The 27,593-nt window shown below is 40.4% G+C and overlaps 1 protein-coding gene across 3 annotated transcripts; it reads left to right on the top strand.

The window, feature by feature from the left end:
- On the top strand, positions 1–26,453 carry LOC123594260 (cytochrome P450 2U1). Of its 3 annotated transcripts, XM_045471029.1 has the most exons (6): positions 1–611; positions 18,226–18,861; positions 20,810–20,971; positions 22,763–22,930; positions 23,376–23,402; positions 23,691–23,806. In XM_045471029.1, exons 1-5 carry the CDS (start codon positions 122–124, stop codon positions 23,396–23,398), a joined length of 1,479 nt encoding a protein of 492 aa, XP_045326985.1. In that variant the 5' UTR covers positions 1–121; the 3' UTR covers positions 23,399–23,402; positions 23,691–23,806. The 3 variants fall into 3 exon arrangements, with proteins under 3 accessions (XP_045326985.1, XP_045326993.1, XP_045326979.1); XM_045471023.1 differs by lacking the exon at positions 23,376–23,402 and having other exon boundaries at positions 7–611; positions 23,691–26,453; XM_045471037.1 differs by lacking the exons at positions 20,810–20,971; positions 23,376–23,402 and having other exon boundaries at positions 6–611; positions 23,691–26,453.
- The last annotated feature ends 1,140 nt before the right edge of the window (positions 26,454–27,593 follow it).

Here is a 27,593-nt window from a genome sequence, read left to right as displayed (position 1 = left end):
CCTTCCCGTGGAGTTAGTCGTCCGCAGGCGGCGTCTCCGGCCTGTGTCTGCTTGCGCTCTCCCAGGGGTCAGCCCCGGTTGAGCCGGTGCAGTCGAGGCTGGGGACGCCGGCGCGCAGGCCATGGCCTCTCCCGGGCTGCCGCAGCCCCCGACCGAGGTCTCGCCCTGGCCTCTGCGCCTGCTGCACGCGCCTCCCGGGCTGCTGCGGCTGGACTCAATCGGCGGCGCGCTGCTGCTGCTCGGCCTCGCGGCGCTCCTCGGCTGGAGCTGGCTGTGGCGGCACCGGGCGCGGGGCATCCCCCCCGGACCCACGCCCTGGCCCGTGGTGGGCAATTTCGGCTTCGTGCTGCTGCCACCGTTCCTCCGACGGAAGAGCTGGCTGCAGCGCCGGGCGAGGGCCGCAGGAGTGGAGCCCTCGGCCCTGGGCCCGCAGTTGTACCTGGCCGACCTGGCCCGCGTATACGGCAACGTCTTCAGCTTTTTCATCGGCCACTACCTGGTGGTGGTCCTCAGCGACTTCCAAAGCGTGCGCGAGGCGCTGGTGCAACAGGCCGAGATCTTCAGCGACCGCCCGCGGGTGCCGCTCGTCTCTCTCGTAACCAAGGAGAAGGGTGAGCCGCTTCTCGGCCGCCGGAGCCTTGAGGGTCGCGGGCCGTGTGAACGCGCGATGCGGCGCATGGGGCGCCAGGTGCACCGGGCTGTGGTTCCTGTGCCCTTTGCAGCCGCGCGCACCCAGCCCGGCTCACCGCAGGCAGCCCCAAAGTAGGAGGGTGGCGGCAACGCCTCCTTTTCCTGGTGCCTTTAAGATCGTATCGAGCTGTGATGGATGAGGGACTCGTTCTTATTCCAAGATAAGAAGTGGGAAACCCACTGGAAAGTTGAGGAAGGGAAATGGGGACGGGGGCGCGGGTGGAGACGTGTGAAAGCCAGGCTCTATCTTTCCTGTCTGTCCTTTCCAGAACAAGGCCTCATTCTCAAGGCTGTGTCCCCAGGGGGAAACTTTGGCTGTGTTAGATGGAGGCAGGGATATTCATTACACCTTCTGTGTTCTAAATGAAAGTGTTTAAGAAGATAGTTCCCCATAAGATCGAAAGTCCAGAAAACGTGTTAGGAGCCTATTGGCAAACCTAGTTTACTGGGTTTGTAACCTCTGTGATTTCTGCTTATGGAAGTACAAGTTGGGCAGTTTTGATGGTTGGGAAACATACTATCCACATTTACCCTCTCCCTAACCCAATCTTCCCACCTCCTTTGTTTATCAGTCTTATCGTTTGTCTTACTGGCTGGCATAGGTCCCAGACTTTTTTGTCTGAGTTCATATGTTAATTTAATTGCCTTTCATCAGTCTTTCCTTCTGGAAGCTTTTTGTCACTCCCTCTCCAAGTTAGCTCCCTTTTGGAACCCGTTTCTTTGCACAAGTACTTTTTTCACTGCCCTTATTACAACTGGGGCTACAGAATTTTGCAATCTTGGGCCTGGAAGCGGGTCTTTACCACGAAACTGACATCTAGGAGAATGTGGACTGCGACATAAAAAGATTCAGGCTTTTAAGAATCTGATTAAGCCAGAGTTTTCCCTCAGGATTTTAATGAATAGCAGTGATGATCATAATATTTTAAATGTCCCACTGAAGAACATGTCACAGTTCGTAACCCACCGTCTCCACACCGTCACACATGCTGCTGCTTCTACCTAGAATTCTCTTCCAGCCTCATGGCTGCCTGGAAAACTCCTGTTTTCTCTTTTTTTTTCTCTCTTTTTAAACACATCGTGGTGAAATACACATAACATAAAATTTGCCATCTTAACCATTTTTAAGTTCAGTGACATTAGGTCATTCACATTGTTATGAAACCATTACCACTATCTCCAGAATACTTTTCATCTTGCAAAACTGAAACTGTGTACCATTAAACAAACTTTAAAAAAAACCCTCCTTGAGGCAGGCACCTGGATGGCTCAGTTCGTAGAGCATGTGACTCTTGATCCTGGGGTTGTAGGTTTGAGCCCCACGTTGGGTGTAGAGATTACTTAAAATTTAAAACAAAAAATAGAAAAAACCCTCCTTCCTCTTTCTAGCCCCTGGCAACCACTGTTCTATTTTCTGACTCTATGGATGTGACTATTCTAGGTACTTGATATGATTGGTATCATCTAATATTTGTTCTTTTGTAACTGAAACTTTCACCTAGCCCCACGTTTTAAGCTTTTTCAATGTTGTAGCATGTGTGAGAATTGCTTGCCTTTTTAAGTCTGAATACTATTCAGTTGAATGTATATAACACATTTTGTTTATCCCCTGATGGATGTTTGGATACTTCTGCCATTTCACTATTATGAAAAATGCTGCTATGAACACGGTACATATACAAATATCCATTCAAGTCCTTCCTTTCAATTCTTCTGAGTAGTTACCCAGAGGTGGAATTGCTTGATAATATGGCAATTCTGTATTTCATTTTTTGAGTAACTACCCTACTGTTTTCCACAGTGTCTGCACCATTTTACATTCCCACCAGCAATGAACAAGGTTCCAATTTTCCCACATCATCTTTGCTATTTTCTGTTTCTCAAACCTGCTTAAACGTCACCTCTTTGAGAATGTGTTCCCCAACATACCTCTCTACCAGGGAGAGGGGAGCTACCCTTTCTCTATGACACCACTGTTTGGGCTGAAGCCCCTCCCCCTCCCACCCCCTGCCAGTCAGTCAGCAAGTCTTGTCAATTCTGCAGAGACAGTTCTGTATCCATCCACTTGTTTCCATCTCCATTGTCAGCACCTTCATGCCAGGTACCATCATTTTCATTTGATACTTGAAGCCACTTCCCTAGCCTACTTTCTTCTACTCCAGTTTTGTTTTATTTTATTTTATTTTATTTCATTTCATTTTATTTTATTTTATTTTATTTATTTAATTTTTTTAATGTTTATTTATTTTGAGAGAGAGAGAGAGAGAGAGAGAGAGAGAGTGTGTGTGTGTGTGTGTGTGAGCAGGGAAGGGACAGAGTGAGGGAGACACAGAATCCGAAGCAGGCTCCAGGCTCTGAGCTGCCAGCACAGAGCCTGACATGAAGCTCGAACCCACGAACCGCACGATCATGACCTGAGCCAAAGTCAGACGTTTAACTGACTGAGCCACCCAGGTGTCCCATCGAGTTTTTTTATCTACACATCAGCCAAAGGGATCTCTTTTAAAAACCAAGAATCACAGGTGCCTGGGTGGCTCAGATGTTGAGCTTCTGACTTCATCTTAGATCATGATCTCAGGGTTCAAGGGCTTAAGCCCCACGTTGGGCTATGGGCTGGCAGTGCAGAGCCTGCTTGGGATTCTCTTTCTCTTCCTCTCTCTCTGCCACTCCCCCACTTGCACTCTCTATCTCTCCTCTCTCTCACTCTGAAAATAAATAAATAAACTTAAACAAAACAAAACAAAACAAAACAAAAAAAACCATGAATCAAACCATGTTGCTCCCCAGCTGAAACCAGTTGCCTCCAACTCCATCCTGGACCTACTGTGCCTGGAAGAATCTGGGCCCTGCCTGCCTTTCTCACTTTCTCTCTCTCTCCATTCTGCCTTGACTCATACATTTCAACCTGCTCTAGAAAAATTAAGCAGATTCCTGGCAAGCTTGTGACTGCCTCAGTCTACTGGGTTTGTTGTCCTTGGGCCTAGAATAACTTTTCATATGACTGACTCCTTATCCTCTCTCAGGCTAATTGTCACCTTTCAGTCCTATTTTAGACACTGCTCAATATCACAACTTATTTTATCTCTTTCATATTTCACTCATTAAACACTTTGAAAATATTTAGCCTATTACCAGCCCCACCTACCAATGGAATATAAACTCTGTGAGGGCAAAGGTTTGGTTCATGTTGTTACCCACTGTATCCCCACTAGTTGGCACAGAATAGGTAATCAAAAAATGAATGAATCTATACATACAAACCTCTGTTGATGCACGTAACACATTATACTGTAATTTTCTTGCATGTCTTTTCCTCTAGATATTTTTAAGGTGTGAATTAGATTTTCTTCTTTGAGGTCCTTCTTGGTGGATATATGGTTTGCTCAAAAATCTGTAGTAAGGCAGTTTCTTTTTTATTTTGAGGGAGAGAGAGTGCGAGTGCACGTGTGCATGAGCATGTGTATGTGGGGGAGGGGCAGAATGAGGGGGAGGGAAAGAATCTTAAGCAGATTCCATGCTCAGCATGGATCTTGACTTGGGATCGATCTCAGGACCTTGAGATCATGACCTGAGCCAACGCTTCACTAACTGAGCCACCTCGCTGCCCCTATAATAAGACAGTTTCTAAGTATTAGTTGAATCACAGCTTATTATTAGATCTTTATGTAGGAAAGGCCTGGGAGCCTGGGGTAACTGGGTGTTTCAGCATCTCAACCAAAGCATTCATTCTCCCAAGAGACAGTTAGGGTTCTTTAGGTGATGCTGGTCTGGTATTGTAATGGGTGTGTGTTGGGCAGTGTGCTGTGAGCTGAGAAAAGTTGCTGTGGTGGAGGCAGTTGACAAGAGAAGGTAAAGGAAGAACCATAGGTCGCAAAGGAGATGCTTGTGGGGCTAACTTAGAGTAGAGAACAGGTCGTCTGAATAGGAAAATGGAGACAGCTGAGGAATTTTTTTAATGGAAATTGTTCAAAGGTGAAGAATAAAAGGGGAGAATATGAGCTTATTTCAAGATGCCCATCAAAGGATGAGGGACCAGACAAATTCTGAGTAGATGTCACAAATCGAGAAATGGATAGCCTGAAGTTATCAGCCTCAAGGAGAGGCCATGAGAGCTAGAGGCTGAACAGCTCAGCACTACTTGAGGAGTGTTCACGCTGTTTGGCTACTGTTTCTAATGGCAGAATTAGAAAATGTGAAATTGTCTAGAAGAGAAATGTGTATAGGAGAAAGAGAAACAGTATTAGGAATTAGAGGTCAATAGCATTATTAAATATTTAGTACAAGATATTTTTAGGGTCACCTGGGTGGTTCAGTCGGTTGAGTATCCAACTCACGGTGGTAAGATCGAGCCCTGGGTCTGGCTCTGCACTGGCCGTGGAGCCTGCTTGGGATTCCCTCTTCCTCTCCCTCTGCCCTTCCTCCACTCACACACTTGCGCACACATGCTCTCTCCCTCAAAAAATTTAAAAAATAATTTAAAAGATTTTTAAAGAACATTGGTACTAAAGTTGGTGAGACTAGCAGAGAAAGGAATGTTTTATAAATAGTGATGTTCAGAGACAGGCTGGAAATACTTGACTTAACACATTGCCAAAAAGTTCTAGAATGTGGGGAAGTTATTATATTTGAATTTTTCAAAATATGCTTGGGCAAGTTGATGTTCTTTTTAAGCCAATAAAAACTCTAGTAAGCTAGATATGCCATAAACGTATTTTACATTAGCTATGCCCATCATTCTCATCAGTCTACCTGATTCTTTCCTGAGCAGGAATAGAAAATAAAGCTACAAAGTCAGAGTCAAGGCTACCAAAAGTGCTTTACCCTAAGTGTGGTCTATTTCTTCTAAAAGGTTTGTGTACATCACATTTTTATTATAAAACATTTCAAATATAAAGTTCAGAGAGCATATAAATTTCTTTATCTACCATTCAGATTTGCTTCACATTCATAAACAATACATAGTTTTATTTGGTATGTTTTTTAAAAACTTATATATGTCATATATTTAAAGTACCATTTCTATTCCAGCTGTTATTAGTTGATTTATCTATTTCTCTGTTGATAGAAATTAGATTTTTTTTTTTTTTTTTTTAATTTTAGAGACAGCATGAGCAGGGGCAAGGAGCAGAGGAGAGAAGAAGAATCCTAAGCAGGCCCCATGCTTGGCTCAGAGTCCAATTCAGGGCTTGAACCCATGACCCTGGGATCATGGCCTGAGCTGAAATTGAGAGTCTGACGCTCAACTGACTGAGCCACCCAGGCGCCCCAGAAATTACATTATTTCTAATTTTAAGAGATTGCTAGAAACTTGGAGCAAGAGTGAAAGCAAATTGCAGAGCCATAAAAAAATAGAACATAAAAGGAAATTTGGAAGAAATTTAAGAGCAGAGTATAGATCAGTCAGTACTGACTAAAGGGGAACAAGATGCAAAATGAAATTAGGAGATGAAGATAGAAAATGAAAGTTCATCTGGGGAATTTAAAAATGAATGAGGGGGTGGCTGGGTGGCTCAGTCGGTTAAGCATCCGACTTCAGCTCAGGTCACAATCTTGCGGTCCGTGAGTTTGAGCCCCGCGTCGGCTCTGGGCTGATGGCTCAGAGCCTGGAGCCTGCTTCCGGTTCTGTGTCTCCCTCTCTCTCTGCCCCTCCCCCGTTCATGCTCTGTCTCTCTCTGTCTCAAAAATAAATAAATGTTAAAAAAAAAAATGAAAAAAAAAAAAATGAATGAGGAGGGGAGCCTGGGTGGCTCGGTTGGTCGGTTGAGTGTCTGACTCTTGATTTTGGCTTGGGTCATGATCTCAGGGTCGTCTGCTCTGGGTGTGGAGCCTACTTAAGATTCTTTCTCTCCCTCTCCCTCTGTCCCTTCCCTGCTTGTGTGCGTTGTCTCTCTTTCTCAAAACTAAACTAAACTAAAATAAGAAAAACAGGATAACCAAATCTTGTAGTAAGTGCAGTAAAATAGGTATTTGAAATAGTTATGTACTCGTAGCAAGAGGGCCTGAATTCCCACTAAAAGGAACACTTCTATGACTCCGTGGAAGGAAAGGGCAAATGTAATCACTGGGGAGATAGCACCTTCTCTATGTCAGGAGGAAGAAAACTTATATGTGATGGATGTAAATTGCATCAAATTTAATGTATTTAAGTACTTTTACTTTATGTTTATTATTGTAAAACATGTGGAAGAGGGAAAAAGAAAAAAAAAAAGAATTCCTTTAAATTCTTTCCAAAAAGAATTGAAAGCCATTTGGGATCATTGTTATTCTGAGATAGCCATTATTGGTATTTTTATGTACTGCCTTTGTCTTTATCCCTACTAAAGAATGAATGGGTCAACCAGGCAATTAGAGAAGAAATTTATAAAAAATATGGAAACAAATGAAGATGAAAGTACAATAATCCAAACGCTTTGGGATGCAGTAAAGGCAGTCCTGAGAGGAAAATACATTGCAATCCAGGCCTATCTCAAGAAACAAGAAAAATCTCAAATACAAAATCTAACAGCACACCTAAAGGAAATAGAAGCAGAACACAAAGACACCCCAAACCCAGCAGAAGAAGAGAAATAATAAAGATCAGAGCAGAAATAAACAATATAGAATCTAAAAAATATTGTAGAGCAGATCAATGAAACCAAGAGTTGTTTTTTTGAAAAAATAAACAAAATTGATAAACCTCTACCCAGGCTTGTCAAAAAGAAAAGGGAGATGACCCAAATAAAATCATGAGTGAAAATGGAATTATTATAACCAATCCCTCAGAAATACAAGCAATTATCAGGGAATACTGTGAAAAATTATATGTCAACAAACTGGACAACCTGGAAGAAATGGACAAATTGCTAAGCACCCACACACTTCCAAAACTCAAACAGGAAGAAATAGAAAACTTGAACAGACCCAAAACCAGCGAAGAAATTAAATCAGTTATCAAAAATCTCCAACAAATAAGAGTCCAGGACCAGATGGCTTCCCTGGGGAATTCTACCAGACATTTAAAGCAGAGATAATACCTATCCTTCTCAAGCTGTTCCAAAAAATAGAAAGGGAAGGAAGACTTCCAGACTCATTCTATGAAGCCAGCATTACTTTGATTCCTAAACCAGACAGAGACCCAGCAAAAAAAGAGAACTACAGGCCAATATCCCTGATGAATACGGATGCAAAAATTCTCAATAAGATACTAGCAAATCGAATTCAACAGCATATAAAAAGAATTATTCACCATGATCAAGTGGGATTCATTCCTGAGCCGCAGGGCTGGCTCAACATTAGCAAATCAATGTGATACATCACATTAATAAAAGAAAAGATAAGAACCATATGATCCTGTCAATCAATGCAGAAAAAGCATTTGACTAAATTCAGCATCCTTTCTTAATAAAAACCCTCAAGAAAGTCGGGATAGAAGGGACATACTTAAACATCATAAAAGGCTTTATGAAAAGCCCACAGCTAATATCATCCTCAATGGGGAAAAACTGAGAGCTTTCCCCCTGAGATCAGGAACACGACAGGGATGTCTACTCTCACCATTGTTGTTTAACATAGTGTTGGAAGTGCTAGCATCAGCAAACAGACAACAAAAGGAAATCAAAGGCATCAAAATTGGCAAAGAAGAAGTCAAGGTTTCACTTTTTGCAGATGGCATGATACTATACATGGAAAACTCGATAGACTCCACCAAAAGTCTGCTAGAACTGATACATGAATTTAGCAAAGTTGCAGGATACAAAATCAATATACAGAAATCAGTTGCATTCTTATACACTAATAATGAAGCAACAGAAAGACAAAGAAACTGATCCCACTCACAATTGTACCAAGAAGCATAAAATACCTAGGAGTAAACCTGACCAAAGATGTAAAAGATCAGTATGCTGAAAACTATAGAAAGCTTATGAAGGAAATTGAAGAAGATACAAAGAAATGGAAAAACATTCCATGCTCATGGATTGGAAGAATAAATACTGTTAAAATGTCAATACTACCCAAAGCTATCTACACATTCAATGCAATCCCAATCAAAATTGCACCAGCATTCTTCTCGAAGCTAGAACACAATCCTAAAATTTGAATGGAACCACAAAAGACCCCGAAGAGCCAAAGTAATTTTGAAGAAGACGACCAAAGCGGGAGGCATCACAATCCCAGACTTTAGCCTCTACTACAAAGCTGTAATCATCAGGACAGCATGGTATAGGCACAAAAACAGACACATAGACCAATGGAATAGAATAGAAACCCCAGAATTAGACCCACAAAAGTGTGGCCAACTAATCTTTGACAAAGCAGGAAAGAATATCCAATGGAAAAAAGACAGTCTCTTTAACAAATGGTGCTAGGAGAACTGGACAGCAACATGCAGAAGGATGAAACTAGACCACTTTCTTACAACATTCATGAAAATAAACTCAAAATGGATAAAGGATGAATGTGAGACAGGAAACCATCAAAACCCTAGAGGAGAAAGCAGGCAAAAACCTCTCTGACCTCAGCCGCAGCAATTTCTTACTTGACACATCCCCAAAGGCAAGGGAATTAAAAGCAAAAATGTGCATGCATTTTTAAAGTGTATTTGCTTCTTTAAAATGGAATTGTATTCACACCCTTTAAAATTGTTTTCAGAATTGTTTAAAATTGTTTTTGTCACTTAAATTTTCTGAACATGTTTCTGCATTATTAATTATTCTCCTGCAAAGATCCTAAGAGCTGTACAACATTCCTTTGTGAAAATCTATCACAGTCGGTTTAGCTTATGCTGTGTTTGGTTTGAAGTGGATTTTTGTTTCGACTGTGTGGCACCTGTTCCTCTGTAGAAGACTCCCTTTTGAGGAGCTCTTCGTCCTCGCCACTCACTTGTACCCACTAACTGTGGTTGGAACGTGAGATGCCATGTCTTTATATGAATTCCCTTCTCTGACAGCAGTGATTAGGCAAGGATTAGAACCCTGATCAAAGGTGACTTGATCAGAATATCTTACCTCTGTACCAGTGGCTAGTTTGTAGGCTGGGCACCGAACTCAAGAATTTATGTTCATGGCATGGTCTGGAAACCTCAAGTCACAAAATAAACTTAAGCTGTTCCAAATTGGTATCACCAGGGGATACCTGACTGAAGCATTTGAATCCTCCCCCAGCATTTTTTTTTAAGTCAGATCTGAAGAATAGAGGCCTCTTCTCTCTGGTGGGGAAAATGGGAGATTAGGCATCTGAAGATAGCTCCTGATGCTTGGAAAAGCTAGTTTGCAGTGGGAAAAAGTGAAGTCAGGCAGAAAGCATTTGAAAATGGGTGCAGTGAGAAAGAGATGTGTGGCATTTAGTCTTCTCTGAGGTGATGACCCCTAGCTCTTCCTGGTTTGTTTGTTTGTTTGTTTGTTTGTTTGTTTTTGGTTGCGCAGCCTAATCGGCCTCTTTGCCAAACCTACTTAAGGATATATTTTTGTCATTCCCACCCAAGAGTCCTGATTTTTGCTTTGGAGGCATTTTTATTTTTTAGTGTTATTATCCTCCTTGAAGTGAAGTCTTTGTACACATCCACAGATACCATTGCTTTTCAGGGCTAAGAATGGAGATGTTAACAACTGTAGGATGTGCCTGAACCTCTTTCAGACGCTCCTAGGACCATAAGCCACTCTGGCTCCAAAACATGAGTGTTTTGTAAAGTTCAAAGCCTTGGGCCATTAATTCTGTCCATGCCTCTCATTCTAGCATTCTCAGGCAGTCTCTTTGGTCACCTCTTTTGTCTTGCACTTCACACCTGTCAACCTGTTGTCACATATCCCAGTCTTCAAACATTAGCCTCTTCTGAGAAGGTTCTCTCCATTTCCTTGCCTTATCTAAACCTGATTTCCCTCTAAAGATAATTTAGCCCTTCTTCACTTGTTGGGCTGAACACTGGGTGTTATACGTAAGTGATGAATCACTGCAATCTACTCCTAAAGCCAAGACTACACTGTATGTTAGCTAACTTGAGAAAGAAAAAATAATAATTTAGCCCTTCTTGAAACAGCCTCTTTAACTTTGCTCAAGTTGTTTTTTGAAAATGTACCTTCATACACATCTTTAATTTTCTTAATTTTTTTAAAATTTATTTTTGAGAGAGAGAGTGCGCATGTGTGCACACGAGCTGGGGACGGGCAGAGAGAGAGGGAGACAGAGCATCTGAAGCAGGCTCTGCACTGACAAGCAGAGAACCTGATTCGGGACTCAAACTCACAAGCCGTGAGATCATGACTGGAGCTGAAGTCAGATGCTTAACCGACTGAGCCACCCAGGCACCCCTATGCACATCTTTATTTACAAATGCAGCATCAGTTCAGGTGTCCTTTCTTCTGAGAAGTGCTGCCTTTCCTCAGCTGACACGGCGCTCCTTCCTTTGTCTACACTGCAACTTCAGTCCACCTCTGACATACAACATTGAATCAGTGCATCCCAACAATGCAACATTCAGTACAGTCCAACATAAAACATTCAATACTGTACATTCCAACTATGCAGCCAAAGTACAATCCAACATACAGCATTCAATACAATATGTAACTTCAGTACAATCTAACATACAACAGTGTATTGGATTGTTGGTTAAGTTCCCATAATGACTAACATCTTAAAAAGAGAGACAATGGCTCTTTTAAATCAATATGCCCTAAGTAACTTGTATATAGGGGACTCTGAATAAATATTGGAAAAGCCGATAGTAAAGGGGTGTTTTACTAGATAAAATATTTCTAAAATATATATGTGTAGTTTAAAAGATGGTGAGTGGATCATAAAGACTGAGAACCTAATAACAGAAAAATAAAGTTCCTTAAGAAATAGAGCAAAGCAGAGATGTCGTATGTGATATCTTAAATTAGACGACAGTTAAAATTGGTATCAAATCCTGAAATTAGAGTGAGAGACTGGATCTTTCTAAGGAAAAAGAAGGGGGCCTAACAATGCTTAGCCTCTGAATGCTGAAAGCAGCAAGAGTTGGCCATGGTTAAATGCAGGAAGAGTGACTAAGCTGTGGTTGCCTAGGAAATAGTTTACGGGGCTTTATTAAAGGGAGTGTTCTAGTTTCAGGAATGGTTAAGACATTTCCATTTCTTTTTTGTCTTGATAATCACAGACCAAATCAGAGGGACTTTTTAAAATTTAATTTATTTTTTTAATTTACATCCAAATTAGTTAGCATATAGTACAACAATGATTTCAGGAGTAGATTCCTTAATGCCCCATATCCAATTAGCCCATCAACCCTCCCTCAACCCCTCCAGTAACCCTTTGTTCTCCAAATTTAAGAGTCTTATGTTTTGTCCCCCTCCCTGTTTTTATATTATTTTTGCTTCCCTTCCCTTGTGTTCATCTGTTCTGTGTCTTAGAGTCCTCGTATGAGTGAAGTCATATGATATTTGTCTTTCTCTGACTGACTAATTTCACTTAGCATAATACCCTCCAGTTCCATCCACGTAGTTGCAAATGGCAAGATTTCATTCTTTTTGATTGCCGAGTAATACTCCATTGTATATATATACCACATCTTCTTGTCCACTCATCCATCAATGACATTTGGGCTCTTTCCATACTTTAGCTATTGTTAATAGTGCTGCTATAAACATTGGGGAGCATGTGTCCCTTCAAAACAGCACATCTGTATCCTTTGGGTAAATACCTAGTAGTACAATTGCTGGGTCAGGGGGTAGTTCTGTTTTTAATATTTTGAGGAATCTCCATACTGTTTTCCAGAGTGGCTACACCAGTTTGCATTCCCACCAGCAGTACAAAGAGATCCTCTTTCTCTGCATCCTCACCAACATCTGTCATTGCCTGAGTTGTTAATGTTAGCCATTCTGACAGGTGTGAGGTGGTATCTCATTGTGGCTTTGACTTGTATTTCCCTGATGATGAGTGATGTTGAGCATTTTTTCATGTGTTGGTTTGCCATCTCAAACCAGAGAGACTTTTAACAGAGGCACACACTCCACCCAGGATGAAATGGATCTACAATTCTGTGCCACAACATTGGAAGACAAAAAGTAGACATCGGATTGGCAAATGACTTCATAGAGTGGAGGATGACCACCCCTAATTGGTCTACACTGGGGGCAGGTACTAGTGGAGTGTGAGACAGTTTATCCTGCAGAACCCCAGAAAGGGGTTCTCAGGAATTGGAGATACCAGTGGTAACAGGAGATGGGTATGAGCCAGTGGGCTGGAACAGTGATTGTTTGAAATGCATACAAAATATAGTTAGACTGTCCCTTTTCACCATACCCACCCCTTCAAAAAACAGAAAGTAGGTGCCAAAAAACAGAAAGTAGGTGCCCTGAACAACCTTGGGTTTAAATGACTTCTTGGCCAGGGATGTGAAGTGGGTGGAGTGAGGGCAGAGATCTATGATCTTGCATCACACAAGATGAACAGTTGCTGTAGACAGAAGACTCTTGAAGAGCTTCCCTTTGAGTGTGAGATTGAGTTTGACAAGGAACACCCAACAAACCTGGCCACTAGCAAAAGAAAATAAGGAAAATTGTCTGTCTTGGCCTGGACTCTGGCAGAGAAAGTGTTCTCTGCCACTTCCAATCCCTGTTGCAAGTACCCTGCCATTTTAGTACAAAAGCAGCCATGGACTATATGTGAATGAATTATAGTGGCTCGTTAACTCCTGTGTTCTAGTAGCCTTTATTTATAAACCCTGAAATTTGAATTTCATATTTTTTCATATATCATGAAATGGTGTTTTGATTTTTTCCCCAACCATTTAAAAATGCAAAAATTCATCTTTGCTGACTGGCCATATAAAAAGAGACAGCAGGCTGGATTTGACCTGTGGGCTAAAGCTTGCTGATCATTATTCTGGACTTTAAGTAACTGTGTTAAAAATTTAAGGGTGAGGGGCGCCTGGGTGGCGCAGTTGGTTAAGCGTCCGACTTCAGCCAGGTCACGATCTCGCGGTCCGTGAGTTCGAGCCCCGTGTGGGGCTCTGGGCTGATGGCTCAGAGCCTGGAGCCTGTTTCTGATTCTGTGTCTCCCTCTCTCTCTGCCCCTCCCCCGTTCATGCTCTGTCTCTCTCTGTCCCAAAAATAAATAAATGTTGAAAAAAAAAAAAAATTTAAGGGTGAGTATTCACTTTGTTTCTCTAATGCAAAAGAAGGCAAGAAAGGAGGGAGAAAAAAGAATAGATACAGCCAGGTAAAGTTCAAAATAATGTATTAGAAATAAATTCATAATTATATTAAATATAAATGAACTAAATTGGCTAAAGGATAGATTGCTAGAATGGATTTTTAAAAAATTCAAATGTATGTTATTTTAATTTTTTTTAACAGTTATTCATTTTTGAGAGACAGAATATGAGCAGGAAAGGGGCAGAGAGAGAGGGAGACACAGAATCCAAAGCTGCAGGCTCTGAGCTGTCAGCAAAGAGCCCAACGTGGGGCTTGAACTCATGAACTGCAAGATCATGACCTGAGCCGAAGTTGGACGCTCAACGGACTGAGCCACCCAGGTGTCCCCAAATGTATGTCATTTTAAAAGAGACATACCCTCCCTCCAAAAAGAGAAATACCCCAAACATAAGTGTCGTTAAAATTCAAAGTGAAAGAAAGGAAAATGTTATACCAAGATAATACTTTAAAAAGAAAAGCTGTTGGGATACCTGGGTGGCTCAGTCGGTTAAGCATCTGACTTCAGCTCAGGTCATGATCTCGAGGTTCGTGAGTTCGAGCCCCGCCTCGGGCTCTGTGCTGACAGTTCAGAGCTTGGAGCCTGCTTCAGATTCTGTGTCTCCCTCTCTCTCTGCCCCTCCCCCACTCACACTCTGTCTCTCAAAAATAAATAAACATTAAAAAAATATTTTTAAAAGAAAAGCTGATGTCTTTTTGACAATATATACTTTAAGTCAAACTTTATTATTAAGAATTAGTGAATTACATGATGAGAACAGGAAGAGGAAGATATAATAATTTGGAACTTGCATATACCTAACAGTGTTCTCTAGCATATATAGGTATCTGACAGCAAAGATAAGTTAACAGATATAAGCAGCTACATTGCAAAATTCTATAGCAAAACTTACAGAACTGCAAAGAGAAATCAATAAATGTACCATTATAGCAAAATATTTTAACATAAGCATTTGAATAACTGAGAGAGCAGGAAGATCAAATTTGCTAAGGATACAAAATTTGATTTTGTACCTTTGTACAAATGTACCATTTGATTCCAATGGTTATCAGGTTTTTTGTATTGGACATATAGAGAACCCTGTACCCCACAATTGAGTCTATAAAAATTCTCTGAATTTTATTGGAAATTGTATTAAAATCGATCACATACTAGGCTAAAAAGCAAGCCTCATTAACGTCAAAAATCAGTAGAAGACAAATTAATTTAGGTGGCAAAAAAATCATAATAGAAAAAAATTTTAACTTAAGATTATAATGAAAATACTTGCAAACAGTGCTTCTGGACTGCAGCTAATGCGGTACCCAGAGGCAAATGTAGCTCCCTAAGTTATGTATTAGGATAAAAGTCTGAAAAGTAATAAGTTAGATGGCCAACTTTATGTATCTGGAAAAGAATAAAAGCATAAACTCAAAAGAAAAAAGAAGGAACATAATTTTACACAAATTCTTCCAGAGAGAAAGAATATACCCTGGATTAGTTTAGAAGGCCAGTATATCCAGACAAGTACATTATGAGAAAAAATAAATTTATTGGCCATTTCATTTATGAATATGAATTTAAGAAAACATGCAAGAAACCAAATCCATCGATTAAAAAAAAACATAAAAACACTATATAACCAAAATTGGATTTATTTTTTATTGCAAGCAGTTTCAATTATCAGAAGGAAGACAGTTTCAAATCTATAAATTAAATGCAATTCCAATGAAAACCTCAAAGTTTTTTTTAATAGAGTTTGACAAGCTGACTCTAAAGTTTTATAAAAGAGTGAAGAGCCATGAATAATTTAAAAAGCAATGTTGAAAGAGAATAAGGAGGGGGGACTTCCCTATTAGATGTTAAGACTGTGAAGTCTATTTCTGTCTTATAAAGTAACAGTAATTAAGACAATGTGCTCTAAGCACTTTGGAGAGTAATTTGGCAAGTCTAGTCATATTGACAAAGTACGTGTTTTATGACTTACCAAACCACTCTTAGCAATGTCTTCAAAATTCTGAGGAAGTAGAAAAGGTAGAATAAACACATTTTCTAAAAAAATCTTTCGAAATTTGCTGCCCATGCATTTTTGCTTTAGCCAAAGAAGGGAAGGAAACAAGAAAGAGGAAGAAGTGGAATCCTGGAAATGGGTTCAGCACAGGAGAATCTAAAATAATTCCTTAATGATGCCCCACAGAGGTCGTTACACACCTGAATAGAAGGCCTAGAAGCAGCAGATTTGAGCAGATGTGTAGCAGAGTCCAAGGATAAAAGCAGAGCTGATAAATCGCCTGATTCATTTGACCACACAGATGTTTACATTGAGAGGCATTTTGTAAAGGTATTAAATATTGTGATAAGATTTAACCACAGAGAAGGGTCTGTATTTCATCCTCAGCTGGATTCACAGCATCCCGGTCCCTGGCACTGACTCAATATTCAGAAATATTTGTTAAATAAGTGATACTCAAAGATAGCAGAAATGAAGTAGATTAAAAATGGCAAAGAAGGAGAACCAGCTGGAACAATAAAGGGCACCATGGAAAATAAAAGGGTGAAAGAGGTGACAGGAAATAAGGAATATTTGAAAACAAATTGATACATCTGGGAACAATTCTGTTGGGTTTGATGGTGGGAGACGTATAACATAAGTGAGAATCAAATGAGGTATAGTTGTGGACGACTTTTGAGTTCAGATGTTTTTAAATTAGGGCTGTTGCTGACAACAGACATTTTAGATTACCTGCCAGCTATTCAGTTCCAAACTGATGGTGAGTGTTATAGTCCAGTGGGACTGTTGATTTATTTGGCTAATATTTGACAAGCTCCTCCTGTATACTCAGAATGATGCCAGATGCTGGGATTTTAATAGCACAATCAGGTATTTTCCCTGCCTCCTTCTATTCAGAATCTTTAGAATATGGGTATATCCAGCCTGAAATTTTTTTTTTAATATTTGTTTAGTTTTGAGAGAGACAGACAGGGTACAAGTGAGGGAGACAGAATCTGAAGCAGGCTCCAGGCTCTGAGCTGTCAGCACAGAGCCCCATGCAGGGATTGAGCCCACAAACTACGAGATCATGACCTGAGCCAGATGCTTAACCGACTAAGCCACCCAGACGCCCCTAGCCTGAAATATTTTTTAAGCCTGGATTTACTCTTATGAAACATAAGATTCAGAAATTTACGCTAAAGAAAGAGGAACACTTTTGCACTGCTGATAAGAATGCAAACTGGTGCAGCCACTCTGGAAAACAGTATGGAGGTTCCTCAAAATATTAAAAATAGAACTACCCTGTGACCCAAGAATTGCACTACTAGGTATTTATCTAAAGGATACAGGAGTGCTGATTCGAAGGGGCACATGCACCCCAATGTTTATAGCGGTGCTATTGACAATAGCAAAGTATGGAAAGAGCCCAGATGTCCATCGACTGATGAATGGATAAAAAAAGATGTGGTTTATGTATACAATGGAATATTACTAAGTGATCAAAAAGAATGAAATCTTGCCATTTGCAGCAATGTGGATGGAACTAGAAGGTATTATGCTAAGCGAAATAAGTCAGAGAAAAACAAATATCATATGACTTTACTCATGTGGAATTTAAGATACAAAACAGATGAACATAAAGGAAGAGAAGCAAAAATAAGTTAAAAACAGGGAGGGAGACAAACCATAAGAGACTCTTAAATACAGAAAACAAAACTGAGGAGTGCTGGAGGGATTTGGGGGGGTGGTGGGCTAAATGGGCAAAGGGGCATTAAGGGGGACATTTGTTGAGATGAGCACTGGGTGTTACATGTAAGTGGTGAATCACTAAATTCTATTCCTGAAATAATTATCACACTATATGTTAACTAACTTGGATGTAAATTAAATAATAATGAATGAATAAATAAATACGTAGAACAAACTGCTGGGGAGGTAGGTGGGGGGATGGGTTAAATGGGTGATGGCCATTAAGGAGGGCACTTGCTGGGATGAGCACTGGGTGTTGTATGTAAGTGATAAATCACTGAGTTCTACTCCTGAAACCAATACTACGCTATATGTTAACAAACTTGAATTTTAATAAATTAAAAAAAATTAAGACTAAAATAAATAAAAAGAAATTTACACTAACTCTAAAAATTGAAATTCATTGCTTTTCATTTCACTGGGGGTTCCTATCTATAAGCTATATTGTATAGGATTTTTATTATTAGAAACATATGCTATCTTGATAATTTCGCTAATCATTCTTCTTGGCTGGTGATCTCTACCTGTATGTAGATGAACTTTGCACACGTGACTTGACAAATACAGGACACACTTCATTGTAAGTCCTTTTAAGTGTTATCAGGCATCGCTCTCTCTTACCTTTTCTTGGTGTCCTTTTGCAGGGATTGTATTTGCACATTATGGTCCAGTCTGGAGACAACAGAGGAAGTTCTCTCATTCAACTCTTCGTCATTTTGGCTTGGGAAAACTTAGCTTGGAACCCAAGATTATTGAGGAGTTTAAATATATAAAAGAGGAAATGCAGAAGCATGGAGAAGACCCCTTCAACCCTTTCCCCATTCTCAACAATGCTGTCTCTAACATCATTTGCTCCCTGTGCTTTGGTCAGCGTTTTGATTATACCAATAGTGAGTTTAAGAAAATGCTCAATCTTATGTCACGAGCATTAGAAATCTGTCTCAACACCCAGCTCCTCCTGGTCAACATATGCTCCTGGCTTTATTATCTTCCCTTTGGACCATTTAAAGAATTAAGACAGATTGAAAAGGATATTACCACTTTCCTTAAAAAAATCATCAAAGACCATCGAGAGTCTCTGGATGTGGAGAATCCTCAGGATTTCATAGACATGTACCTTCTCCACGTGGACGAGGAGAGAAAAAATAATAGCAATAGTAGCTTTAATGAAGATTATTTATTTTATATCATTGGGGATCTCTTCATTGCTGGAACTGATACCACAACTAACTCCTTGCTTTGGTGCCTTCTTTATATGTCACTGAACCCTGACATACAAGGTAATTAACAGATGTCTCCTTTATTCAGGCAAAGCCAGGCTATTTAATTTTTTTTTCATGTTTGTTTATTTTTGAGAGACAGGGAGCAGAGGAGGGGCAGAGAGAGAGGAAGAGAGAACCTGAAGCGGGCTCCAGGCTCTGAGCTGTCAGCATGGAACCTGACACGGGGCTCAAACTCATGACCCAAGAGATCATGACCTGAGCCAAAGTCGGATGCTTAACTGACTGAGCCACCCAGGCTCCCCAAAGCCAGACTATTTAAATCAGTATCAGCAACTTTGGTGATGCTGTAGCTTCTAGCTCTAAGCAATGTCTTAAGGCTGGGAAACAAAATGGAAATCCTTGAACCTCATAGGGAGTTAGTAAGGTATTAACAGAAAAACTCCCAGTGGGACTAATGTCATACTTGCTTGCCCCTGCTTTAATCTCTACAGGTCTGATTCTGTGTGAAATATATAGAGAGGAAGGATTTTAGAGAAGAAGGACAATTTAGAGCTGAAGGGAATCATAATGATTGTCTGAACCCAGTCATCTTGTTTTGAAACTGGAGAACGAAGACCCAGAGAAGTTCTGTGACTTTCACAGAGTGTCTGGCAGTTCATAATGGAAGAATACAAAAGAGGATAGTATATATTACTTTTCTACTGCTTCTATAACAAATAACCACAAACTTAGTGACTTAAATCAACACAAGTTTGTTATCTTAAACTTCTGGGTCTCATTGGGCTAAAATGAAGATGTTGGCAAGGCTGCCTTCCTTTCTGGAGACTCTAGAGGAGAATCCATTTCCAGCTGCCTTGGCTCCTGGCCCCGCTTGTCCATCTTCAGACCCAGCGATGTTGAAGCACTGTGATCATTTTCTTTTAGTCACATCTCCCTCTAACGTTAAACTCAACTGGGGAAAGTTCTCCAATTTTAAAACCCAAGTAATGAGTGCACACCCAGAAAATCCAGGGTAATCCTCCCTACTCAAGGCCCTTAATCTGATCACAGCCTGAGGTCTTTTTTGCCACATAAAGGAGCATATTCATAGGTTCCAGGGGGTTAGGGTGTGGACATCTTTGAGGGGCCATTTTTTGTGTACTATAAATGAGATTATGCCTTCTGCATTATTGTTCACTATTGAGTAACAAATTATCCCAACATTTAGCATCTAAAAACAACCACCATTTTACGATCTTACATAGTTTCTGAGGATCAGGAATCCAGGAGCAGCTTAGCCTGGCTGGTCTGGCTTAGGATTCCTCATGAAGTTATAGTCAAGATGTTGGCTGAAGCTGCAGTCATCTGCAGGATTGACTGAGACTGAAGGATCCACTTCCAAGATGACTCATGCACTTGACTATTGGCTGCAGGCCTCACCGCTTAGACTTTTCCACAAGGCTGCTTGACTTGGCAGCTGCCTTCCCCCAGAATGAGTGACCCAAGAGAGAACAAGTATCAAGACAGGAGCTACAGTGTTTTTTATAACCTAAGCTCAGAACTGACATGGTGTCACTTCTCCTTTACTCTGTTGGTCACACAGATCAACTTAGTACAGAGTGGAGGGGGACTGTACCAGGACGCGAACACCAAGGGGCAGGGATCACTGGGGGCCCTGTTGGGACAACTCACATTGTCACATACAAGCTTAGAGAGTCAAAACAAGTGTCCATATGAAAGAATGATTGAGAGTACTCCTGAATCCAGAATGCTTTACCCTTCTATCTGTTCTGCTATCCTTCAAAGTCACAGGGTGGTACAGGGTCCCTGGGACTAACTGCCTCTACTTGGAATATATGACCAGTGCTTTATGCTCTGAGGCTGAGTCACGTCCAAACTGCCAACTTATCGCTTGTGTGTATGACACACATATGGGAAGTATGCATAAGAAGGCAGTCTCAACTCTTCTGGCTTATCTTATGGTTTATTCTTTGTTATTCTTTCCTTTTTTAATTCTTTTTAATAGAAAAGGTTCAGGAAGAAATTGAAAGGGTCATTGGTGCTGACAGAGTCCCTTCCCTCACTGACAAGGCCCAGATGCCGTACACAGAAGCCACCATCATGGAGGTGCAGAGGCTGACTGTGGTGGTGCCACTTGCCATTCCTCATATGACCTCAGAGAAAACAGGCAAGTCCAGTGTCTTTCTCCTTTGAATGCCCTTGAGGGAATCCCAGCCTTCCAGTCCAAAGAAGTTTAGGTGAGGGCGTGATGACCATTGCCCAGCTTGATTCTCCTGAGGGTGTAACGTTGTATTGTGGATAATTAAATGTCCAGTGGATGCTTCAGCCCTCAGTTGTCCATTTTTCACATCCTGGTATTCCAGCACAGCTTGTTTTATAAATAGCTCTCTAGACTTCAGAGCATGCACACTTACATTGTCAGACAAATTACGCTGCCATTTAAGATGGCTGTATTGGCAGAAAAAACTCCAGAATTAACAAAGGCACCTACCTCTCAGTCTTCTTGGAGGTCAGAAGAGCTAGCCTAAAATGAAATTAAGCATTTTAACTGGGAATTATCCTACCTTACCTCTTAGAGTTCTACAACTGAAGCATAAATATTAAAGAATTAGAAGAGCCCATCTGATTCTAAAGGCACCTTTGTCAACTTCACACCTACATTGAAATGTGTCCATTTGTGGTCATGTCTTTGACATGTAAGCACTCAGACTTTATGTAAAATTCCTCAGAACAAGGAACTTCCCTCCTCTGGAGATAGCCCATGATGTAATGAGCTTAACTATGGTTATAAGACAGTTGTAAGAGGCAAGAACTTATAAATGACATTGGATCACTTCATGGTTTTTCTTGTGCTAGTTAGATGCACTGTGTGTGCAGTATCTTGGGTGTTGTTTAAGGTGCACATGAACTTGTCAGTGGTAAAAGCAGTGTTGACTTCCCTGTACAGTTGACCCTTGGACAACATGGATTTGAACTACAGTGGGTCCACTTACACATGGACTTTTCTCAATAAATGTATTGGGAAAAGTTTTAGAGTTTTGCAGTAGTTTGAAAAAATTCATGAATGAACTGTATAGCCTAGAAATATGGAAGAAATTAAGAAAAAGTTAGGTATATCTTGAATGCATAAAAAATATATATATACTCATTATTTTATCATTTACTACCATAAAATACAGTTGACTCATGAGGTTTGAACCGCATGGGTCCTTTTATAGGCCAATTTTTTACAGTGCAATACTGTAAATGTATTTTATGATTTTTGTTTTAAAACAAAGTTTTTATTTTTTAATTTTTTATTTTAAGGACTTTTATTTTTAAGTAATATCTCTACCCAATGTGAGATTCGAAGTCACAACCCGGAGATCAAGAGTCATATGCTCTACTGACTGAGTCAGACAGGCACCCCTCTCTTGTGATTTTTTACTAACATTTTCTTTTTTCTAGCTTACTTTATTTATTATAAAAATACAGTAAATAATACAAAAATATTTGTTAATCACCTATGTTATTGGTAAGGCTTCAGTCAACAGTAGGCTATTAGTTAAGTTTTGGGGAATCAAAAGTTATATGCATATTTTTACCTATGCAGGGGCTCAGTGCCCCTAACCCCCACATGGCTCAAGGGTCAACTATATTAGGAATTTGTAATTCTTTGGGAAGTTTACCTGGAATATCCTATGATTTCTGTTTCAGTGTTTTCTCTTAATTATAATGTTTTAATGGTTTGATTTGATTCATTAACTCTGTGTCTATTAAAGCAGTTCCTATGCCTCGTCTCAGGCTGGGGTCCTGAGATGGTGTTGATAGCATCTTGTCCCAACCCTCAAGTACCTCAGTGTTTAGTCTCCACAAATTAAGTAGTTAGATATGTAACCGGATTTTTTTTTTTTTTTCAGATAGTGATGTTTACCGCGAACTATTAGTTGAATGACACTGGTTTTTTTGTTTGTTTTAGTGCTCCAAGGATATACCATTCCTAAAGGCACAGTGATATTACCCAACTTGTGGTCAGTACACAGAGACCCAGCCATTTGGGAGAAACCGGATGATTTCTACCCTAATCGATTTCTGGATGATCAGGGACAACTTATTAAAAAAGAAACATTTATTCCTTTTGGGATAGGTCAGTTAAACTTTTATTTTCTAAATGGCATAATTGAAGAGGGAAGACTAAAAGAATCTTTTATTATTTCATGATAAAACTGTTTTAAAAACATTTCCATCTTGACAAGCAAACATAAGAGAAGAGGTAAATAATTGAGATTAAATGCAGCCCCCTGCATTTATTTCAGATTTTAAAAACAAAATGAAAGCAGTTGGTTTTAAATCCCGAGATATGACTAGAAATCTTCCTTTCTGAGCTGCCCAAGTGATTGTTTGAGTCCCAGGAAATTGTTGGAGTTAAGAGCAACTTGTGACCTTCTGCTGTGCTGGTGGCTGAGAGGCTGGGTTTGCTAATCTCACCAGTCCCTCTTTTAGAAACCTGTATGAGCACATGTAGGGTTCTGCCTATAGAAAGGAATGCTCCAAACATTGTCTTCTGACTCATTCTCTCTTTAATCTTCCAGTTGAGACCAAAGGAAAGCCATAAGAAGGTATGGAGGAGACAGGGTTGCCTAGATCTGTCTCTAGTTCCTGTCTAGAATGAGGATAAGTTTTCATGAGTAGGAGTTAAAATGTGAACTTAGTGTGTAGAAATTCAGACCAGCATATACTTTGAGAGGCCATGAGGTATATATGACCATTTTGTTTTAAAACTCTCTATATCTGCATTTAAAACACTTAATTGAGATATTTCATATACCATTGCCAATTGCCCTTCTTGAGATAGGAAACAGGGTGGTATTTATAGTGTCAACTTTCTTTTCTGATCTCATTTTTAGGGAAGCGCGTGTGTATGGGAGAACAGCTGGCAAAGATGGAATTATTTCTGATGTTTGTGAGCCTAATGCAGAGTTTCACATTTGCTTTACCGAAGGATTCTAAGAAGCCCATTCTGACTGGAAGATATGGTCTAACTTTAGCCCCACATCCATTTAATATAATCATTTCAAAGAGATAAAGAACGTGCCCAAGAAGAGGGTGTAAATACATCTCCTTCTGAGCAGATTCTTCCTCTGCAGTTGACAGCAGACCCAGCAACGCAGTGGGTCTGGGTCAGGCTCAGATGAGAGGGAGACCGGAAAGAGGGTAGAGCCTGATTCTTCAACAGGGTGTGTCTGTCATTTTAGCAATGTGCGTCTGTGACTTACGGAATGGGGACCAAAATGCTGGATCAGGAAGAAGAGATCTGGTGTTTATGGAGTTTATTGGAGCTCCCACCAATGAACATTGCTTCTCATCTTTCAGTGCCTCAGTCATTCTGTGTGTAAAATGAGGTTAAGAAAATTCTCCTTCTCTATGTTTCAGCACTAAAGAAGGGCAAATACCCCGTATCTTTTCTTTTCTGACCTCACCAAAACAGTTAGTTTCTAGAGAACAAATTCATAAGTAGAAGGAAGTTCTGCCAGTTTAAGACCTGTGACAACACGAAAGTAGTGTTCAGACTTGAATACTTTGTCAGAGAAGGATGTGGGTTTAGGCAATGATGAGTTAGAACTTTTCTCTGAACAGATCTTATGTCGGTTTGGTGTAAGGGCTTGTTCTGTTACTGTTATCTTTTTTGTTTGCGATGTAGTTTTTACGTTTTGTAGACATGGACTCAAGTGCCCTTGTCTAGTGTGTAGCGGAAAGGTTATTGTTTGAATTCATATGTCTACCTTCTTTTTTTTTTTAAGTTTATTTATTTTGAGAGAGAGAGGATGCGTTGCATGTGCTTGCGTGAGCGGGGGAGGGGCAGAGAGAGAAGAAGAGAGAATCCCAAGCAGGCGTCAGTGTGCAGCCCGATCCCGTGAACCTCAAGATCACGACTGGAGCTGAAATCAAGAGTTGGGCGCCACCCAGTGCCCCGTACGTCTACCTTCTATTTCAACTTTAGAAACTGTGAGCCTGGCTGAAGAGGTGGCTTCAAGGCAGAGCTCCTTTCTGCTCAGCTACTTGCAGAGATGTAGCTCTGCCTTTTGACTCGAGCCCTGAATAGTGAGCTTGGGCATTTTGATACTGGGATTCATCAGGGAAAGATTCAAACTGTGCTGAACATCCCTTCTGTGTTCTCTCTTCCACTAGGCTTAATATGTCTCATCTTTGAGTACTCTCAAAGACAAAGAGTCATTCTTTTTTTTTTTTAACTTTATTTTTCAGAGAGAGAGAGTGTGTGTACACACACTCACTAGTGGCGGGGGGGTGGGTAGAGAGAGAGGGAGAGAGAGAATCCTAAGCAGGCTTGGTGCCGTCAGCACAGAGCCCGATGCGGAACTCGATCTCATGAACCACAAGATCGTGACCTGAGCTGAAACCAAGAGTCGGTCACTTAACTAACTGAGCCACCCAGGTGCCCCAAGAACTACATTGCTTCTTAATAAAGATGGTCTCTCTAGAATAGCAGTTCTCAAAAAAGGTAATGACTCTTTCCAGGGCATGTTTGGAAATGTATAAGTGCATGTTTGGGTGTCACAATGATGAGGGTGCTATTGGCCTTGCCATGTGGCCAGGATGCTTAATGTCTGAGCAGACCTGTACAATGAGGAATAATCCTGCCTAGTATGCCAGGTAGTTCCCCCATTGAGGATATGCTCCAAAGAATGACCAGCCCTTTCCTTGATTCTTCCATAGTACTCCTTATATAGAAGCAATCATGATAAGAATATGAACAACCACAGTTTGGAACCTTTCCTCATGCTGGCCCCATACTTACTTCATGCTTTACTGGCATGCTTACATAATTCTTAAAGAAACTCTGTTAAGAAGATGTTATTTTGTAGGTGATAGAGCTGAAAGTCAGAGAAGTTAAGGTACATAGCTGGAAAGTAACCTTGTTCATTTCAAACCTACCAGTCCCTAGGACCAGAGAGTTCTTTCTGAACCACTTCTCTGTACTGCACCACTTGATCCCGTGAGAGACTACTCTGCGTTTTCAATACAGATAGGTGAAAGGCAGGCAAATCTCTAGGTGCCTTGAGGATTTTTATCAACTAAAAAAGAAAAACTAATTAACTAAATGCCCCGGAATTGTGAGCAAATGGAGTGGTTGTTGTGTAGATTTTTGATGGGACGATGCATGTGTGGTTAACGCACTTTGACCAGGACAATTTGTCTCTGATCTGGAATTTTATATGCTTTTGAATTGCACTAATAATGTCACATTAGCAAGTTTATTATTCCTTAATTGATAAATACATTTTCAACATTCCTAACCAGTTTGTAGCTTACTTGAAACAAAACAAATCAAAACTGTTCTGTGAGATTATGTTGGAATCAGATGCTCATTAAACTTTTAAATATAATGCCTCAGACTGTAGCACTTTAAATACCTCTTAATATGCTAAGTCACTGAAAGGACTGTTAATGCTTTCCTTGTATATATTGACATTTTATGATTTTGTACTTTATGATTTATTTGAAATGTAAAAATAATGGTATTTTGTTTTATATATCTTCTTAATATCTAATTTTTAGTCCTCTTTTTTAGCATAATTTTTGGTGCTCTTATTAAACTTTTAATTTTAATGGAAATTAACTTTAATGGAAATTAAAATTAGTATCATGTCTGGGTTTTTTTTTTTTTTCTTCTCCTTGTTTTAACTGCTAAACAAAAATTTTTTTAAACCAGATGTCAGGTTAGGAAATGGAAGAGGCAGCAGACTTCCAAAGAGAGAGAGAGGGATGGCCACACAGAAGCGTGGCTGGAGACTGCTCAAAGCACAGTAACTCTCAGGGCGATATCACAGCTCATGTCTCTGATTTCTCACACCCAAATCCGGCATTATTTGCGGGAGAATGGATCTATCTACACAAGCCCCTTGTGGCAAAGTGTTGAGTGCTTGTCTCTCTTCCACTTATCAGCTCTGAGGGAAGAGTTTCTTTTAATACCGCAACCTATGAATTTTGCCTACAGATGAGCCCCCTGCCAGCTTCTTCCATGGCCCATTCTCTCTCCTACTGTCACAGCTCAGAGTGACCTAAAGTGGCCCTTCTGAAAAACTTCCTGCTATAGACTAAATGTGTGTGTGCCCCCTAAATTCATATATCATCACCAATGCAGTGGTGTTTGGAATGGGACGTTTAGGAGGTGACTAGGTCCCGATGGTGGAGCCCTCATGAGGGGGTTAGTGTCTTTATGAAACAGGGTCCAGAGAGCTCCCTTGCCCTGCCACCACGTGAGAATGCAATGTGAAGACAGCCATCTGTGAGCTGGGAAGTGGGCTCTCAACAGATCCTGAATCTTCCAACCTCTAGAAATGTAAGAAATATATTTCTGTAGTTCATAGGACAGCCAGTCTGGTATTTTTATTATAGCAGTCTACATGGCCACTCCCTAATCTCATCACCCAGTTCATTCCCTCCACAGCCCTCCCTACTATCTATGGTTATTCTGTTTAAACCCTCAGCTTCTACAACCTGTTCCCCTTCCCCTTCTACAATCTGATGTGCAAGTTTTTAATTTGGATGAAGTCCAATTGGTCTATTTTTTCTTTCATTGCCTGTGCCTTTGATGTCCCATCAAGAAATCATTGCCAAATCCAATGTCATGAAGCCTTTCCCCATCTTCTAAAAATTTTATGGTTTCATCTTTTGTGCTTAGGTCTTTCATCCATTTTGAGCTGATTTTTGTACGTAGTGTAAGGTAAGATCTAACCTCATTCTTTTGCACGTGGCTACCGTTTCCCCAGTGCCATTTGTTGAAAAGA

Source organism: Leopardus geoffroyi, chromosome B1 (assembly GCF_018350155.1).
Source record: "Leopardus geoffroyi isolate Oge1 chromosome B1, O.geoffroyi_Oge1_pat1.0, whole genome shotgun sequence".
NCBI classification, from domain to species: Eukaryota; Metazoa; Chordata; class Mammalia; order Carnivora; family Felidae; genus Leopardus; species Leopardus geoffroyi.
This window is presented reverse-complemented; position numbering and strand designations above follow the sequence as displayed.

Coding starts and splice junctions, on each gene's coding strand:
- LOC123594260 (XM_045471023.1), top strand. CDS start 122: ATGGCCTCTCCCGGGCTGCCGCAGCCCCCGACCGAGGTCTCGCCCTGG. Junction 18,862..20,809: donor ACTGAACCCTGACATACAAG/GTAATTAACAGA, acceptor TCTTTTTAATAG/AAAAGGTTCAGGAAGAAATT. Junction 20,972..22,762: donor TATGACCTCAGAGAAAACAG/GCAAGTCCAGTG, acceptor TGTTTGTTTTAG/TGCTCCAAGGATATACCATT.